Source organism: Leptinotarsa decemlineata, unplaced genomic scaffold, assembly GCF_025532065.1.
Source record: "Leptinotarsa decemlineata unplaced genomic scaffold, Ldec_3_MD MMD2_tig00000010_RagTag_RagTag, whole genome shotgun sequence".
Taxonomy (NCBI): domain Eukaryota; kingdom Metazoa; phylum Arthropoda; class Insecta; order Coleoptera; family Chrysomelidae; genus Leptinotarsa; species Leptinotarsa decemlineata.
Window position 1 is genome coordinate 13,910,698 of NW_027412538.1, and position 18,204 is coordinate 13,928,901.

General features: G+C 38.5%; 2 protein-coding genes across 2 annotated transcripts; both read left to right on the plus strand.

Moving 5' to 3' along the window:
• The first annotated feature begins 787 nt into the window (after positions 1-787).
• On the plus strand, positions 788-9,707 carry LOC111511362 (uncharacterized). Its single transcript, XM_023167372.2, has 2 exons — positions 788-1,310; positions 8,979-9,707. Exons 1-2 carry the CDS (start codon positions 794-796, stop codon positions 9,644-9,646), a joined length of 1,185 nt encoding a protein of 394 aa, XP_023023140.2. The 5' UTR covers positions 788-793; the 3' UTR covers positions 9,647-9,707.
• Positions 6,217-6,799, plus strand: LOC111511361 (uncharacterized). Its single transcript, XM_023167371.2, has one exon. The coding sequence runs from the start codon at positions 6,277-6,279 to the stop codon at positions 6,733-6,735; it is 459 nt and encodes a 152-aa protein (XP_023023139.1). The 5' UTR covers positions 6,217-6,276; the 3' UTR covers positions 6,736-6,799.
• Positions 9,708-18,204: the final 8,497 nt, after the last annotated feature.

The following is an 18,204-nucleotide window of genomic DNA, read 5'->3' on the forward strand; positions in this document are numbered from 1 at the left end:
TAAACTAGTTTCATCTTCCTCTTGAAGATGATCACTTGGGGATTGAAACACTTATCGAGATTGGGATTAAAACTCCAGTAATACCTATATTTTGATTCAAACGTTTGTGAAATATTTTTTACAGATAGTAATGATATGAAAAAAAACATTCAAATATTTAGTAAAAAAATCCTGATACACATTTTCAGTTCGATTAAACGCTTTTATTAAATTTTCTAAAAAATCATTAAAACAAATCCAGAAAAAAGAATGAAATTTTGACTTTACCTTTTATCTTTTTTACAAACATTTAATAATTGAACCATCAAGTTTTGATATACTTAATAACAATTTATAAGGACATCATATTACACCATTTTTGTTTCATTTAAGAGATATACTTATAAAATTATGCGTTGTCTACAAAAACCTTGTGAAATGATTGAAATTCGACAAAAATGGTTTATCAACGTTTTTTTATCAATATTACTCCACAACAATTCTTGGTTCACAACAGTTGCGTGTATCTCAGGTGATACGTTTGAAGAATGTAAATAGCGGTTGACTAAATGAAATGAATGAATAAGAAATGTAAACCAGTCACCATTATGAACATTGTTTCGATCGGCGGACCTTCTTGAAGGCGTTCACATGTGCGAGATTAATTGGCTTTCCTCAAGGTCTGATTCCCGAATCGAAACGAGAATGAAAGTACTGTCGAAATTAGATTTTTTCCTTGTAAACGTCATGGTTAAGTTTTTCACAACCAGTTCCGGCCCAATTTTAAATATATAAAAGCGTACATGAAATTTGAATGAGTATCAGTTTCTGTCAGTCAGTCCCTAGACTCGCAACACAGACCTTTTTTGCAAAAATGTTCAAATTGGTGGTGTTGTCTGCTCTCGTAGCCGTAGCCGTAGCTAAACCCAGTGGCTTGGCACACTCCGCCTTGGCTTACTCCTCTCCATTAGTGGAAGTAGTACCTGGTGCCGTGAGCCACAGCTACAGAAGTGATGTGATCAGCAAACCAGTTGTTGCCGCCTACGCTGCCCCAGCAGTCGTTGCTGCTCCTGTTGTACAAAAAGTATTAGCCGTTCCAGCCGCAGTTAGCCACAGCTACAGAAGTGACGTCATCAGCAAACCAGTGGTTGCTGCATACGCTGCCCCCATTGTTGAAAAAATCGTTGCTCCAGTAGCAGTACCGGCTGCAGTGAGTCACAGCTTCAGAAGTGATGTTATCAGCAAACCTTTGGTAGCTGCCTACTCAGCTCCAGCTGTGGTTTCTAGCCATCTGGCATACGCTGCTCACGTTCCAGCTGTTCACGCTTGGTGAAGAGAGGATTGACATGTTTAGGCTTTGTAAATTTTTACTCCCATTAAAAAACTGAAATAACTCAGGTTTTTATTCAAAATACTCTGACGTAGATAATATTCTTCATACTGCAACAGATCGGGTAAACTGCGTAAGTCGTCATGAAACTCATTATGCAATGGTGCCAACTTTATTATTTTTTTCATTCTATTCAAATCATTTTAATTCTATTTATATAAAAAAGTATAGCTTTTTGTTTATAGGACCAATATAAATTTCTTGACAATCGGTGTATACAAAAAAATTATTTAGAGGATAAAATAATAAAAAAAAGAACAAAGGACACAATAAATCAATATTCACACACTATTTGTGTTTGAACAATTTCCAGAGTACTATCGATTAGAAAAACTCCACACAAAACTTATATTCGATTAAATAAAAATTACTTTGCAAAGACACATCATTTCGAAACAAAACGCAAAATTAAATTTGATAGAGCAAACTTTCTACAGTAAGAAAGGAAATAGTCCAAAATGGTTTTCTGAAAAACCCTAATACTGTGAAAATCCGAATAATATAATATTTACCTTCAAGAATATCATTAGCTGTGTTTCAAAAAAAAATCAATCCTACTTTAGTTTTATTGACAACGATCACGTTGACAACGATTGACAACGATCACGTTGAAATTAATGATTGTCTTTTGAAATGAAACGTCAGATTGGAAATATGTAAACGCCATAATGAACAATTTGGAAATTGAAGATGAAAAAAATGTTTTGTTTTCCAATATGTTTTTACCCATATACTTATATCTTATATATCCATTTGGGAGATTATTTTAAATTAGACATTTGTAATTGTAAACCGGAAATGATGAGAAAATAGACTTTTAAACATGCGATATTTCAATATTGACTTTTTTTTCGAAGTATCGTTTTTTTCTTAATTTTCATCTTTTCCTCCCGATTTCCTTTTTTGCTGAAGTGCACGACATAAGAAATCTCGAAAATAAAGACGACAAAGAAAATGTGGATTTTTAACGATTTCATGCTGAATAAAATGAAGCAAAAGCTCATAGATCAATACCTACTGGTTATCTACAAGTTTTCACCTACATTTTTTGTCGAGATATGTATAGATTATAATATTATAATTATTCACCTAGTCGACTTTTACTGACAAATATGGAAACTGCATTCAATAATAAAATACAAATACCACTAAAAAAATGCAACAAAAATACAACCTTCTGAACTTTTTCCTTATTGTTCGGACTGACCCAAACAATCAGTCATTAAACGCCCAAAGAAATAGTGCTACTGGAAATGAACCATTAATTTTGGGCGTGGTCTATAAAAAACCGCGCTTAGCCTTGACAAAGATCAAGACCACCAAGATTTATTCGGTTATTTTTTTCAACCCATTTCAGGATCTGACCTTCATTGAAGGCGTGGATTTTCATACACGGATAGTGTGGTCATAAATATCTTTCATTTCATTGTTAACAAAATTTATCTGTAGGAAAAAAAGGACAATGAAATTGATGTATTCCACTTTATTAAAAATTATAATTATTAAGTTATTTCCACCAAATTGGATATACCTGATATTCTAATTATTTCAGATTCTTAAGTAAGTGGTAGAAACATATAGTTTACAAATAAAAAGACCAAAAGATTATTATTAGGTTTCAATAGATATCTGGTCCAATAAAATGAAAATTAGCTATTTTATTTAAGCAAAATAGATATGAAAAATCATAATCAGAAGTCAATTCCATTGGTAAAAAATGTATTTTTATAAGGATAATTGTCTAAATTGTGTCAATAGATATAGGTCGAAATGAGTCATTGAATGTAGTTAAGCTAAACAGTATAAAAAAACGTAAATTGGAGTCTACTTTATTACTACATGACATTATTTATTTTGAAAAATGAGAATTAAAACTTCCTATGTTTTTTTTTACAATTTCCAAACGAATAGGTACAGTTTATTGTATTCGTTTGGAAATGTCCTTGTATACGTATATGTGTTAGGAATCACACGTTAAAAGGTAAGACCTCGTTAATCCTTAGCTCGCACAAGTTTCGACTTCTGAGGGTTGTCGTTCGTAGGGGTGCGACAGCTGGTTAACGGAAAAACAGATTTAAACAGATACGAAACTGCAGTAACGTTAATTACAAATGCAAGTGGTATAAAATAAAATTTTCATTTCTCTTTTCTTCATGATCTCCTGCCACGTAGTAACGGCTACATCCATCAATTTATTACTCTTTCACTAGGGATGGTTGAAGAAAAGCCTCGGATGTTTTCCCTGATGAATATTAGAGATGATGCATGAAAACGCTTGAGGAAGATATTGTATAGCGAAACAATGCGGTTTTGTGAACACTCCAGTGAAAATCTCATAATGAAGTGTTGAATAAGCAACTAGAATAAGTTACGGATTTTCATCAAGTTTCGGCCAAAATATATAAAAAGCATGTAAATGGAAGAAGAGAATTGATTCATTATTCCAGTGGTTTTTGGTAAGAAACTGAGTGACGTACAGTACTTTTCAACATAGATACATTTTTCTAATCTGAAGTGCATAATATCAGAGACTAGAAGGTTGCAACTATGAGTTATCACAAGAATTTAAAATCCATCCCATAGATTTGTAACGCATTCAAGAAACCCTTTATTGTGAAATTTTCACTATAACGGTTTTACTAAAACGCAACACGTGTTTCGCCATACAATGGCTTCTTCGGGCGTGTTTTTGCTGTAAAGACATTGTATGGTGAAAAACGTGTTGCGTTTTTGTAAAACTGCTTAGTGAAAATCTCATAATAAATTGTTTTTTGAATACATTAGTTATGGATTATCGTCAAGTATCGGCCAATTTCATCATATACCATAGATTTGTCTTTGAAAGATCAACATCGACAGAGTGGTGCGTTTTAATCAGTTCAATAACAACAATCTTGAACATTGGCCTCATTCAGAAAAAAATACGATCGACTGAAACTAGAAAAAAAAACTGCCGAATATCCAGAATCTGATTAGAAATTTCAACTGGTTGGAGGGTTAGCAAAAGATTTAAGGCTGGTGGTCTGAAAGGGTTGGTCACAAAAAGAGGTCACAGAATGTATCGCCAATGCTATGAAAAAAAGAAAAACTTTAAATTGGATCAAACTCATACGTTTATTCCATGAGACATTCTATATGATAGCTTGTTGCGAGAATCACCTATGTAAATAAACAGGAATACAATATGTAACTTGATCTTGACATGAGTAATTCTAGGGAAAACATTATACGATATTTATATCGTGAAATTGTGAAGTGTACTGATTTCGTGGATTTGATTTCAATTTGAAGTGTATTTTCCTCTTTTTTAAACTTCTAAGCGAAACATTCTCTTCAAAAATGTTTTTTTTTAATAATGCTTCATTTCGAAAAAGTATTTCTATTTTTTTTGTGATGAGTGAATAGTATAAATTAATATGTTGAACACTATAGATACACCACATATACACCATAATATTTCAGGGTGACTTTTTAATTGGTCCTTATATAGTGTCACGAATTCTCTATTGATTTGGATGTATCTAATTGTCAGATTATGAAAAGAAAAGTTCAGGAAGTATGCTTACTTTGTTGAAAAATCTTATTTAATATCTTAAACTAGTCCCCGCCCCGGCTCAGCACGGGTGCAATGCTGATACTAAATATACATATAAACGCGTGCGATCGCTGCTAATCATAAAGTGCCATAGGGAGAAGCGCAGCCTTCGACGTGCTATTGTAGGCACGCGCCTCCGGCCCCCCGTCAGTACCGTCGCAACCGCCTTGTCCCTGCATTTCAAATCACTGATATCTTCGAAAATATTCATTTAAATTACATGCTATAAAGGACCATAATGATCCATATTGAATGTACAATGTATTTAACATACTTGATTAGATAAGGATTATTGCTCTATTGCCTAAAATCGCTTCGTAAATAAGACATTATTTCTCGTAAAAAGTAAATCATGAAAAATAGTTATTGTGGGTTATCCCTAAAAGACAGATATATACCATCGCGGAATATTTTGTAGGCCTTTTAAAGGTAGGTATACAATATTGTAGTACATTTTTTTATCCATCTCGTACGGTTCAGTCTGCGTTTGCAATGTAAGCGCAAAAAATGTGTTTATTCACGACATCACATTAGAAACCTCTAGAATGATCAGTGTTTCTCTACTATATTATGCGTGTTATATACATACATATAAACCTTCCTATTGAATCACTCAATCTATTAAAAACCCCGCATCAAAATTCGTTGCGTAGTTTAAAAGATCTAAGCACACATAGGTACGGACAGCGGGAAGCGACTTTGTTTTATACTATGTACCTAGTGAATAGATCGAATGAAATATTTTAGAAAATAAGTTACCATTCATTTTTCTACCGAATTTTAACTTTCCACTTCATTCTTGAACCTCGGCATTAGACAATATTATTTTTTATCTACTATGTATATTTTTAATAATAACAATTTTTCAATCCAATTCTCGACCTGGATATAAAGTTAACAATGAACAAGAATCTATTCGACTAATGTAATAATGTGCAAGAATTCATGTTGATGCACCAGTTTGAATTTTCTTCGGATATTTTGATTGTACTACTTCCATAATTCACTGATCAATTTATTATTCAACGCCTTCAATGCATTTAGAATTCCAAGTTACAGCAAACCCCCGAAATAGTATTAGTCTCATTTTGAAACAACCTTTGTGTTACACATACTGACTTCTCTCAAGGTTGATTGAAATCTCTTCGAAAGTATTGTCGAAATCAGTTCCTCATCGCCAACGTAATAGTTTGATTTTTTGTAACAAGTTCCACCTTGAATTCTTGACTATAAAAGCACGAGAATTGTTTGAACGACTATCAGTTTCTATCAGTCAGTTTTTGGACTCGCAACACAGACCTTTTTTACTAAAATGTTCAAATTGGTGGTGTTGTCTGCTCTCGTAGCCGTAGCTGTAGCTAAACCCAGTGGCTTGGCACACTCCGCCTTGGCTTACTCCTCTCCATTAGTGGAAGTAGTACCTGGTGCCGTGAGCCACAGCTACAGAAGTGATGTGATCAGCAAACCAGTTGTTGCCGCCTACGCTGCCCCAGCAGTCGTTGCTGCTCCTGTTGTACAAAAAGTATTAGCCGTTCCAGCCGCAGTTAGCCACAGCTACAGAAGTGACGTCATCAGCAAACCAGTGGTTGCTGCATACGCTGCCCCCATTGTTGAAAAAATCGTTGCTCCAGTAGCAGTACCCGCTGCAGTTAGTCACAACTTCAGAAGTGATGTTATCAGCAAACCCTTGGTAGCTGCCTATTCAGCTCCAGCTGTGGTTTCTAGCCATCTGGCATACGCTGCTCACGTTCCAGCTGTTCACGCTTGGTGAAGAGAGGACTGAAACATTTTGAAATTGAATAATTTTGCTATTTATTAAAGAATCTTTGATATCACTTTTACTTTCACTACATAATGGATAACTAATTTTCAGTCGAGTATAAGACATGAAGTTTCATTTTAGATGAAACTGTAATTTATTTGAAAACACCTACAATTCTACTGTTTACTGTTTTTACTTTCGGCGTTTTGCGAATTTTTTTAGAACTTCAATCATTTCCACATATTCATTTGATTTCGTCAAGAAGGGCCATTCTGGAAAGAACTGAAAAAATCTTGTTTTTGATGAAATGTATCTTAACTTCAGAGTTTCAATGAAGTCATATACATGGATTTCAAAAGGGATACATTTCAAAAACAGTGTCCCTATTTTTATTCGGATTTGAAAGCCGTCGATTTTTTTAATTTCTTTCTGACGTTTCGCAGGTTCGAGTGGCTAGCTTCTTCAGAGGTTTGTACATCTTGAGTTTATTTCCGATGACTTTGTATAACGACTGCTTAAATCGTATTTATGTTGATTCAGGTAGTTTGGTGTTCTACCTGAATCAACATAAATACGAGTACGCTTTACGTAGTCGTGTTACTCAGTTATCGGAGATAAACTCAAGATGTATGAACTTCTGAAGAAGCTTGAAAAAATTCCAAAAATCGACGGCCTTCGAACCCGAATAAAAATACTGATACTGAAAACCTCGGCCGGAAAAGCCTTAACCATTTTGTCATTTCAAAAAAAGTTCAAAATTCCAAATCGTCTGAATTTTTTATATCAATAAGTGGTATCATGGGTTTTATAATGCAAAATGCCCACCTTTCCTTCATCTGTGCGAACACGGTTATTTAGAATCATAAAATTGAGATTTTTTTCCAACCACCTTCCCCTATAATTTATTTATTCGATTGCTCTCGATGAGATTGTTAGCGCCCTTTCACACGGGAAGCTTCACGTCTCTTCCTTCCAAGAGAGAGAGGAAGGCTTTTGGCGCTGAAATGCAACGAGTCCAAATGAGCTTTCAGACGAAGAGCGGGAGCCGCCACGTTTCGGGAGGCGAAAGCTCTCACGTCTCCTGCACCTCGAACCGGGGAGTCACGTCTCCTCCTCACAATGCAAAAGGATGAGTGGGAGCTTAATTAGTCTGTCTGCGATCGACCCGTTCTTTAGGATGAAAGTCTCGACATTTAAAAGGACCAAAATGAAGTCGTAAAAAGTTAGGTGGAAGTCTGCAAGGTGCTCAATGTAGATTTCGCAACTTTATCCATCCTATTCTTGATCGATGACGTTTCTGTCGTCGAGGTTGTGTCGAAGGTAGAGAAGGTATATGGCAACAGCTCACGTAAGATCCATTCAACGACTGACCTCAAGTAGCCAATAACTAAAAAGGTTCCCCGTGTGAATGGGCGGAGGTAGGAGTGATAAACGTTCCCACATTGGAGCGAGAGACGTGAAGCTCTCCGTGTGGAAGAGTCTTTGGTGTAGCCATTTAGTCTCATAAGTAATAGGATAATAATAATAATTAATTGCTGTTAGTCTCGCTTAAACTTGAAAACGGCTGGTCCCATTTGGCTAATTTTAGTTTTGAATAATTGGTGGAAGTCTAGGGAAGGTTCAAAAGGTTGGTTGACATGAAAAAATGATATCAATGAAAGAACTCAAGAACAGCTAGACCAATTTTTATGACTTTTGTATTTTTGGATTTGTCTTAGTTGGGAATAAGATAAGTATCAAGAAAAATGATATTTCATCAATTGAAATAATAAAAGAACTCAAGAACAGCTGGACTGATTTTTATGACTTTGGTGCACATTTCACTTTCAAGATACTTTTTCACTCTGATGCATATCTAGGATATATTGGTACATTTAATTACAGTATATATTAATATGATTGCTATTTTTTTTTCATGGAAATTCAATCATGATCATTGAGTATTTTCACATAGGAATAAATACGTTTTGAAAGGTTCAGAATATTCACTTAATTTATAAATACGGATATTAATCAGTGACTTCGATTGCACTCTGAATTTCAAAGTAGACCACACACACCTACAAGAGGAATTGTCTCATTCTGAAACAACCTTTGTACAACATATATCGACCTTTTTCAAGGTATTCAACGGATTAAAATAAGAACGAAAGTATTGTCGAATTAATTCCTCCGCATTAACGTCATGTGCGATTTTTTTATTAGGCTCCACCTTATTTTCGTACTATATATAAACATGGAAAAATTTTGAGGGAGCATCAGTTTCTGTCAGTCAGTTTGTACACTCGCAACACAGACCTTTTTTACTAAAATGTTCAAATTGGTGGTGTTGTCCGCTCTCGTAGCCTTAGCCGTAGCTAAACCAAGTGGATTATTAAATTCCGGTTTTGCTCATTCCTACCCAATTGTGGAAGTAGTGCCTGGAGCAGTGAGCCACAGTTACAGAAGTGACGTCATCAGCAAACCAGTAGTTGCCACCTATGCTGCCCCAGCAGTGGTTGCTGCCCCCATTGTTGAAAAAGTTGTAGCTCCAGTAGCAGTGTCCTCTGCAGTAAGTCACAGTTACAGGAAAGACGTCATCAGCAAACCAGTGATTGCCGCCTATGCTGCCCCAGCAGTTGTTGCTTCACCAGTTGTTGAAAAAGTCGTTGCTCCAGTAGCAGTTCCATCAGCTGTCAGCCACAGTTACAGAAGTGACGTCATCAGCAAACCAGTTGTTTCTGCCTATACTGCCCCAGCAGTAGTTGCTTCCCCTATTGTTGAAAAATTCGTTGCCCCAGAAGCTCTGCCCGCTGCAGTAAGTCACAGTTATAGAAGCGATGTTGTCAGCAAACCTTTGGTAACTGCCTACTCAGCTCCAGTTGTGGTTTCTAGTCATCTGGCTTATGCCGCCCACATTCCAGCTATCCAGGTTTGGTGAAGAGAGGACTGACATTTTTAGGCTTTTTATAATTTGATTACAATAAATGAACTGATAATGATACGATTTTATTTAAAACACAATTCACCTAATTCCCATTTTTTTTATAAACTTATAGATGATGATGAATGTGAAGGAAGATATGGTCAGGATGATGATAATTTTTGTAAGTATTCAATTCAATTGAAGTTTCTGTGGAATAACATTTCTGTATATCCCAAATTCTTAGCAATAATGTTTTCGATGTATATTTGAATATATATATTTTTTCAAACGTAAATACTGCAGAGTTAGCATTCATATTTATTACATGAGTTAGGGTAGGGTTGAGTATGTAGAGGTAGGGTTGAATTAGGGTGGGTTTAAGGGTAAGATGAATTGGGTTGCCCACTTGAGTTACCGACAATATTACGTTCCTACATTTCATTTCCGCTTTTTGTGGTAGGATGAACTACTTGAAAAAATCCATCTGAAATTGACAATTTTTTTGTTGCGTATCTCTAAGTGTTCCCAATCACCAACGAACTTGTGGGACCGTGAGCAAATGTGATTTTTCTGTTTGAAAAGATCATTATTCTTAATATATTAGACAGGAACTATACCCTTATAAGTGGGCCGCTAGTGTTAAGCTGTATCTGGCTACCTGTTTTTTCACCTTTTTTTGCAAGTGACTCAGACATTTCGGTTCAATAATATGCTCATGAAGACATACGCAAGTCACACTTTGTCGCGATATCACAGTACAATAGTTAATTTTCACCGTGGCGATATTGTCTCAAATGTAAGAGGAAAATAACCCTCCTTTATTGGAACGTTCAACATGTCCAAACATGTTTCAACATGTCCAAACATGTTTCAACATGTCCAAACATGTCCATGGGTACAAGGCTGAATGAACATCGGAGAATGAATGAAGATAGTAACATTGAAAATCTCGCCGGGAAAGCCTTAACCAATTTATCAGCTCTTTTTTTACAAGCTTACGTAATAACAGGGAGAAAATAGAAAAAATATTAAATATCCGGCAGGTAGCAAATAATATTAGACAATAGGAATCAATTTAATGACCATCGTTATGTAAGATAATGATTCGTCTAGATACGCTGATGCTAACTTGGTTAGCGAAAGACGGGAAAAACATTTTTGTTCTGGTTAAGGAATATTATTTTCAATAGATTTTCAAATGTATTCGATCTGAATCATCACTTATTCATTCTACTGACTATTTCAATAATAAACACCATACGCTGTTCATTTGTGATGAACCTGATATGTAATTACCACCATGCAAAAAATTAAATAACAATATTTCATGTCAAGTACTTTCTAATAATGAATAATTTGACGAAATAATATTTTCTAGTGAGAGTTCTTCCAATTCACTCCATTCCACCATTTATTTCCATTTCATCAGTTGAATTGATTCAATTTAATTTTTTAAATTTCAGTGGTGTTTATTTTTGGACGTATATTAAGTCTGTTTTATGAACTGAATAGTATTTTAACATCTCTACTAAACGTGTAAGAATATCTGAAACTTTAATTTTACAAAAATATGTATTTATAAGAAGATAACAAAATGTAGAATAGTATCTATCAATAACGAAACAGTATGATTAGTATACGTTGAAATATGTGTCAAATTCATTATACATACATATGATTTCATCATCGAAATATTTTGTACATTGTGCATATCATGTCGAATTTTATGAAAGGGATCAAAATTTATATCTTGCCAACTTTTCTATCGATTGAACCGTTATATGCTTTTTGATCTCATAAATAGAAGCTTCTGTAAGAGCTTGTACATCTTCCTATAATTTGTATTTTTAGAGAATATTTTGAAAGTATACGACTGTCTTTTCGAAACTACAAAGAACTGAATATTCAAAAAAAGGTTTTTCAAGGCATCCCTTCATTACTGAAAATTTCGTGAAAGAAGCTTGAAAATTTAAAAAATGACAGTATTTTTGATGTTTTCGAAAAGATATTGTATATTCAAGTAGTTGGATTTCGAGGCCTCGATAACAGTTTAATTTCTAAATATCACTATTTGAAAACTATCACAATGTCTTCAAGCTGTTGATAATGAATCCAAACATATCTTAACACACATATAAGATCGTATTACATCTACATTGGTAGCAGTTAGAATATTGTACTACACTATGTTCATTTTTCCAAGTCGGAATTCAACAATATTCCGAGATTTCAGCCGAAATTTGATGAAAATAATTTTCAATCTCACAATTTTTGTTAAATTCTGACTTTTAACTCCAAAATTTATTTAAGTCCGACTTTGAACTCAAAACTTTTTGATTTTTTTTCAAAATCATATGTAGCCCTTCGACGCCTTTGTACTTATATTGAAATATGATCCACGCATTTTTGTATAGAGTTACCTCTTTGAAATTGATTGCTTCCTGTCTTTTTTTGAAAAATTTCCTTATGGTTTTGTATAAAGATGGAGAAGTATAAAGCCAAAACCTTTCTTTTCCAAAAATTAATCTCTCTTATAAATATACACCTTTCAAATTATGAGTAGGAACATTTTTTAAAGAGATAGAGAACAAACATTGATAGTTTACGACATCAGGTCTAGTGATATTCGTAAACATAATTCCCTATGATTATACTTGGCAGAATGCTTCGATATAAAAGCAAAAATCAATTCCCAAATTGAATAAATTTCATTACTTGAATAACGGGAAATTTCAGCAAGAACATTTGTTCGAAAGTGCAATGTTCCAAAATACAAATAGAGTACATAAATGACTAAACTCTATATATCATACTTGACGCGGTTTAATGCATTACCAATACTTCTTACTATTCATTTCATTGAAATTCAGAATTCGAATAAGTTTCATGGGGAAATTTCGATTGAAGAATTATGATAGGTTTGATTTCATTCAAATATTTTTTCAAGTTAAAATAGGCTTGTTTTTCAAATTTATTTTCACTGGTAACTTTTAATGGCAATAGGACATGTTTGTTACCACCTTCATCATAGCATTGATTTTTTTTTAAATACAGGATTTGTCATGGAAAATTAAACAGTCACACTTGATTTTGAAAGTGTGCATACACTCCTATTGAAATATAAGCCAATGCAAACCTACTGCAGTTCTTTATTTCGAACTCTTCTGCTACATGTCTTAAAGTTGACATACTTATAGAAGGCTAATATCTCCTACTTTGGGCCTATTCAAAACACTATATATTTTATAACTGCAAATAGGGGGCAATATATTTTTGAAAAACCATTAGGGGGTCATAAATGTAAGAAATATGGTGTGTGTCTTTGACATCTGCTTGCTAGCATTTTTCTACTGAATATTTTCATTGCTATTCAATTTACAATTCATCAGAAGCCTCCAAATATATATGTTTTATATTTTATTTGTGATAAAGTAGATGATATACTCAAAGTATTGTTTTCAGAAGAGTATTACTATACATTTATGTACATTAATGTAAATTTGTGTATTTATTTAATATTGTTAGTTGAAAAATGCATTTTTACTGTCAACTTGTTCAGGTTTCAATAATGACAGTATTTCCGATATTTTCATTAAATTTGTCTTCATGCTTTTGGGCAAATTCTCCATCTCGCCCAGTTACGCAGTGTGGTGGGAAAAATAAGTTCGTACACCAAGCAGAATAATTCGGGTTAAAAAGGTTTTATTCCCAGTTGATCGGTTGCATGACAGATTGCGTTGAAAATACGACTAAGTTTCTATAAAATAAAATGAAGAATATAAATAATATGCTTAAAGTTTAGCTCGATATATTACATACCTAGACCAGGCAGAAAAGTTCAAATTAATTCCCTTTCCAAATACCGCTAAGGTTCCAGAAAAACTTATTTGCAGTTCCAATACACGAAATCAACCAGAACGAGTCCACTTGCAGATGGATCCAACGTTCCCAAACTTTTTACCGCAATACTTTTCAAATAAAGAAATGTGTAATAAAAACGAGTTCTAATTATACCGAGAAAGCTACTGACAGCGCCATCTCCGCGCGAATAGGCCAAGCCAAAGTATGTTGATAATTCTGTCAATACAGATCCCTAATCCCTAGCATTTACACCGGAATGAAATGAAAAATAGGTTAACATCGATAACGAAAAGATGTAAACAAACATGATACAGTGAGTGTAAATGACAAACGAGGACAAACTAAAAACGAAAACATATTACATCATGAAATCACGAGCGGTAGGGAAGTTACGCTACAATACCACTCTAAAAAATTAAATGGAGTCGCGATAGAAAACTATTACGTTATTGGTAACGTAATAGATGCCGCCACAATATATAATTAATCTTTGAATGCTAAAAAAAAAGATGTGTAAGGATGACCATCTGAGAAATCCATTTAAAATCGCCAGCCATTAATTCCGGTATTTTGGGTTAGGGTTAACTACCTTGAACATCATCATCGAAAAACAACAGTTTTATGTCGTTAATTATCGAAAGTTGATAATTATTCTGATACACGCAATTTTCTATTTTATTGTAGCATCTATAGTTCGATAACGGCACTAATTATGTACGGTGACGCAATCTATAGTTCGTTTTGTAAAAGTAATGACAGCAGTTTGGTTCGAGGGTAATCACCCAAAAGAACATCAAAAATAAGCTTTTTATAAAGACTGACGGAGTTGGAAATGGAAAATATGATTATTTTTGATGAAATATGGATGAATATATGGTAGCAGCATTTAGTAATATGAGATGACGTTTCTTAATTTCTGATCTTTCCGCCATCTATTGCTCGATGGCGGCTCTCTTTAATGACGTTGACGACGACATGTACAGATTTATTGTGGAAGGTATTTTGTGTCGATTTGAAAACTAGTGAGTAAATTGTATTGAATAAACAAAAAAATGATATTTGTTTTTGTAATTTGTCGATTTCTTTGGTGGCGCCGTTTCTTTTTCAGAAGATTCACTAGTTTAGAGTAAAAGACTAAAGTATTATTCATAGTGGCGCCATCTAGTAATGACGAGACTAAAGTATTGGGTTGACTTCCTTTTACATCTCGCGGACAGTAACTCATGGAAATTAACTATATATATGAGAAATCAACCATCGTAGGCAAGCTTAGGATAGGATAGGGTAGGGGAGGGGTAGGGGAGGGGTAGGGGAGGGGTAGGGGAGGGGTAGGGGAGGGGTAGGGGAGGGGTAGGGGAGGGGGGGAAGGGGTAGGGGAGGGGGGGAAGGGGGAGAGGGTCAGGTTAGGTCGGGTCAGGTTGGGTCGGGTTAGGTTAGGTCGGGTCAGGTTGGGTCGGGTCAGGTTGGGTCAGGTTAGGTTAGGTCGGGTCAGGTTGGGTCAGGTTAGGTTAGGTCGGGTCAGGTTGGGTCAGGTTAGGTTAGGTCGGGTCAGGTTGGGTCAGGTTAGGTTAGGTCGGGTCAGGTTGGGTCAGGTTAGGTTAGGTCGGGTCAGGTTGGGTCAGGTTAGGTTAGGTCGGGTCAGGTTGGGTCAGGTTAGGTTAGGTCGGGTCAGGTTGGGTCAGGTTAGGTTAGGTCGGGTCAGGTTGGGTCAGGTTAGGTTAGGTCGGGTCAGGTTGGGTCAGGTTAGGTTAGGTCGGGTCAGGTTGGGTCAGGTTAGGTTAGGTCGGGTCAGGTTGGGTCAGGTTAGGTTAGGTCGGGTCAGGTTGGGTCAGGTTAGGTTAGGTCGGGTCAGGTTGGGTCAGGTTAGGTTAGGTCGGGTCAGGTTGGGTCAGGTTAGGTTAGGTCGGGTCAGGTTGGGTCAGGTTAGGTTAGGTCGGGTCAGGTTGGGTCAGGTTAGGTTAGGTCGGGTCAGGTTGGGTCAGGTTAGGTTAGGTCGGGTCAGGTTGGGTCAGGTTAGGTTAGGTCGGGTCAGGTTGGGTCAGGTTAGGTTAGGTCGGGTCAGGTTGGGTCAGGTTAGGTTAGGTCGGGTCAGGTTGGGTCAGGTTAGGTTAGGTCGGGTCAGGTTGGGTCAGGTTAGGTTAGGTCGGGTCAGGTTGGGTCAGGTTAGGTTAGGTCGGGTCAGGTTGGGTCAGGTTAGGTTAGGTCGGGTCAGGTTGGGTCAGGTTAGGTTAGGTCGGGTCAGGTTGGGTCAGGTTAGGTTAGGTCGGGTCAGGTTGGGTCAGGTTAGGTTAGGTCGGGTCAGGTTGGGTCAGGTTAGGTTAGGTCGGGTCAGGTTGGGTCAGGTTAGGTTAGGTCGGGTCAGGTTGGGTCAGGTTAGGTTAGGTCGGGTCAGGTTGGGTCAGGTTAGGTTAGGTCGGGTCAGGTTGGGTCAGGTTAGGTTAGGTCGGGTCAGGTTGGGTCAGGTTAGGTTAGGTCGGGTCAGGTTGGGTCAGGTTAGGTTAGGTCGGGTCAGGTTGGGTCAGGTTAGGTTAGGTCGGGTCAGGTTGGGTCAGGTTAGGTTAGGTCGGGTCAGGTTGGGTCAGGTTAGGTTAGGTCGGGTCAGGTTGGGTCAGGTTAGGTTAGGTCGGGTCAGGTTGGGTCAGGTTAGGTTAGGTCGGGTCAGGTTGGGTCAGGTTAGGTTAGGTCGGGTCAGGTTGGGTCAGGTTAGGTTAGGTCGGGTCAGGTTGGGTCAGGTTAGGTTAGGTCGGGTCAGGTTGGGTCAGGTTAGGTTAGGTCGGGTCAGGTTGGGTCAGGTTAGGTTAGGTCGGGTCAGGTTGGGTCAGGTTAGGTTAGGTCGGGTCAGGTTGGGTCAGGTTAGGTTAGGTCGGGTCAGGTTGGGTCAGGTTAGGTTAGGTCGGGTCAGGTTGGGTCAGGTTAGGTTAGGTCGGGTCAGGTTGGGTCAGGTTAGGTTAGGTCGGGTCAGGTTGGGTCAGGTTAGGTTAGGTCGGGTCAGGTTGGGTCAGGTTAGGTTAGGTCGGGTCAGGTTGGGTCAGGTTAGGTTAGGTCGGGTCAGGTTGGGTCAGGTTAGGTTAGGTCGGGTCAGGTTGGGTCAGGTTAGGTTAGGTCGGGTCAGGTTGGGTCAGGTTAGGTTAGGTCGGGTCAGGTTGGGTCAGGTTAGGTTAGGTCGGGTCAGGTTGGGTCAGGTTAGGTTAGGTCGGGTCAGGTTGGGTCAGGTTAGGTTAGGTCGGGTCAGGTTGGGTCAGGTTAGGTTAGGTCGGGTCAGGTTGGGTCAGGTTAGGTTAGGTCGGGTCAGGTTGGGTCAGGTTAGGTTAGGTCGGGTCAGGTTGGGTCAGGTTAGGTTAGGTCGGGTCAGGTTGGGTCAGGTTAGGTTAGGTCGGGTCAGGTTGGGTCAGGTTAGGTTAGGTCGGGTCAGGTTGGGTCAGGTTAGGTTAGGTCGGGTCAGGTTGGGTCAGGTTAGGTTAGGTCGGGTCAGGTTGGGTCAGGTTAGGTTAGGTCGGGTCAGGTTGGGTCAGGTTAGGTTAGGTCGGGTCAGGTTGGGTCAGGTTAGGTTAGGTCGGGTCAGGTTGGGTCAGGTTAGGTTAGGTCGGGTCAGGTTGGGTCAGGTTAGGTTAGGTCGGGTCAGGTTGGGTCAGGTTAGGTTAGGTCGGGTCAGGTTGGGTCAGGTTAGGTTAGGTCGGGTCAGGTTGGGTCAGGTTAGGTTAGGTCGGGTCAGGTTGGGTCAGGTTAGGTTAGGTCGGGTCAGGTTGGGTCAGGTTAGGTTAGGTCGGGTCAGGTTGGGTCAGGTTAGGTTAGGTCGGGTCAGGTTGGGTCAGGTTAGGTTAGGTCGGGTCAGGTTGGGTCAGGTTAGGTTAGGTCGGGTCAGGTTGGGTCAGGTTAGGTTAGGTCGGGTCAGGTTGGGTCAGGTTAGGTTAGGTCGGGTCAGGTTGGGTCAGGTTAGGTTAGGTCGGGTCAGGTTGGGTCAGGTTAGGTTAGGTCGGGTCAGGTTGGGTCAGGTTAGGTTAGGTCGGGTCAGGTTGGGTCAGGTTAGGTTAGGTCGGGTCAGGTTGGGTCAGGTTAGGTTAGGTCGGGTCAGGTTGGGTCAGGTTAGGTTAGGTCGGGTCAGGTTGGGTCAGGTTAGGTTAGGTCGGGTCAGGTTGGGTCAGGTTAGGTTAGGTCGGGTCAGGTTGGGTCAGGTTAGGTTAGGTCGGGTCAGGTTGGGTCAGGTTAGGTTAGGTCGGGTCAGGTTGGGTCAGGTTAGGTTAGGTCGGGTCAGGTTGGGTCAGGTTAGGTTAGGTCGGGTCAGGTTGGGTCAGGTTAGGTTAGGTCGGGTCAGGTTGGGTCAGGTTAGGTTAGGTCGGGTCAGGTTGGGTCAGGTTAGGTTAGGTCGGGTCAGGTTGGGTCAGGTTAGGTTAGGTCGGGTCAGGTTGGGTCAGGTTAGGTTAGGTCGGGTCAGGTTGGGTCAGGTTAGGTTAGGTCGGGTCAGGTTGGGTCAGGTTAGGTTAGGTCGGGTCAGGTTGGGTCAGGTTAGGTTAGGTCGGGTCAGGTTGGGTCAGGTTAGGTTAGGTCGGGTCAGGTTGGGTCAGGTTAGGTTAGGTCGGGTCAGGTTGGGTCAGGTTAGGTTAGGTCGGGTCAGGTTGGGTCAGGTTAGGTTAGGTCGGGTCAGGTTGGGTCAGGTTAGGTTAGGTCGGGTCAGGTTGGGTCAGGTTAGGTTAGGTCGGGTCAGGTTGGGTCAG

What these genes read in the sequence shown, in the direction of transcription:
- LOC111511362 (XM_023167372.2), top strand. Translation starts at nt 794, where the DNA reads ATGAGTATCAGTTTCTGTCAGTCAGTCCCTAGACTCGCAACACAGACC. An exon ending in TCCAGCTGTTCACGCTTGGT is followed by an intron (nt 1,311 to 8,978) that starts GAAGAGAGGATT and finishes AAAAATTTTGAG; the next exon opens with GGAGCATCAGTTTCTGTCAG.
- LOC111511361 (XM_023167371.2), top strand. Translation starts at nt 6,277, where the DNA reads ATGTTCAAATTGGTGGTGTTGTCTGCTCTCGTAGCCGTAGCTGTAGCT.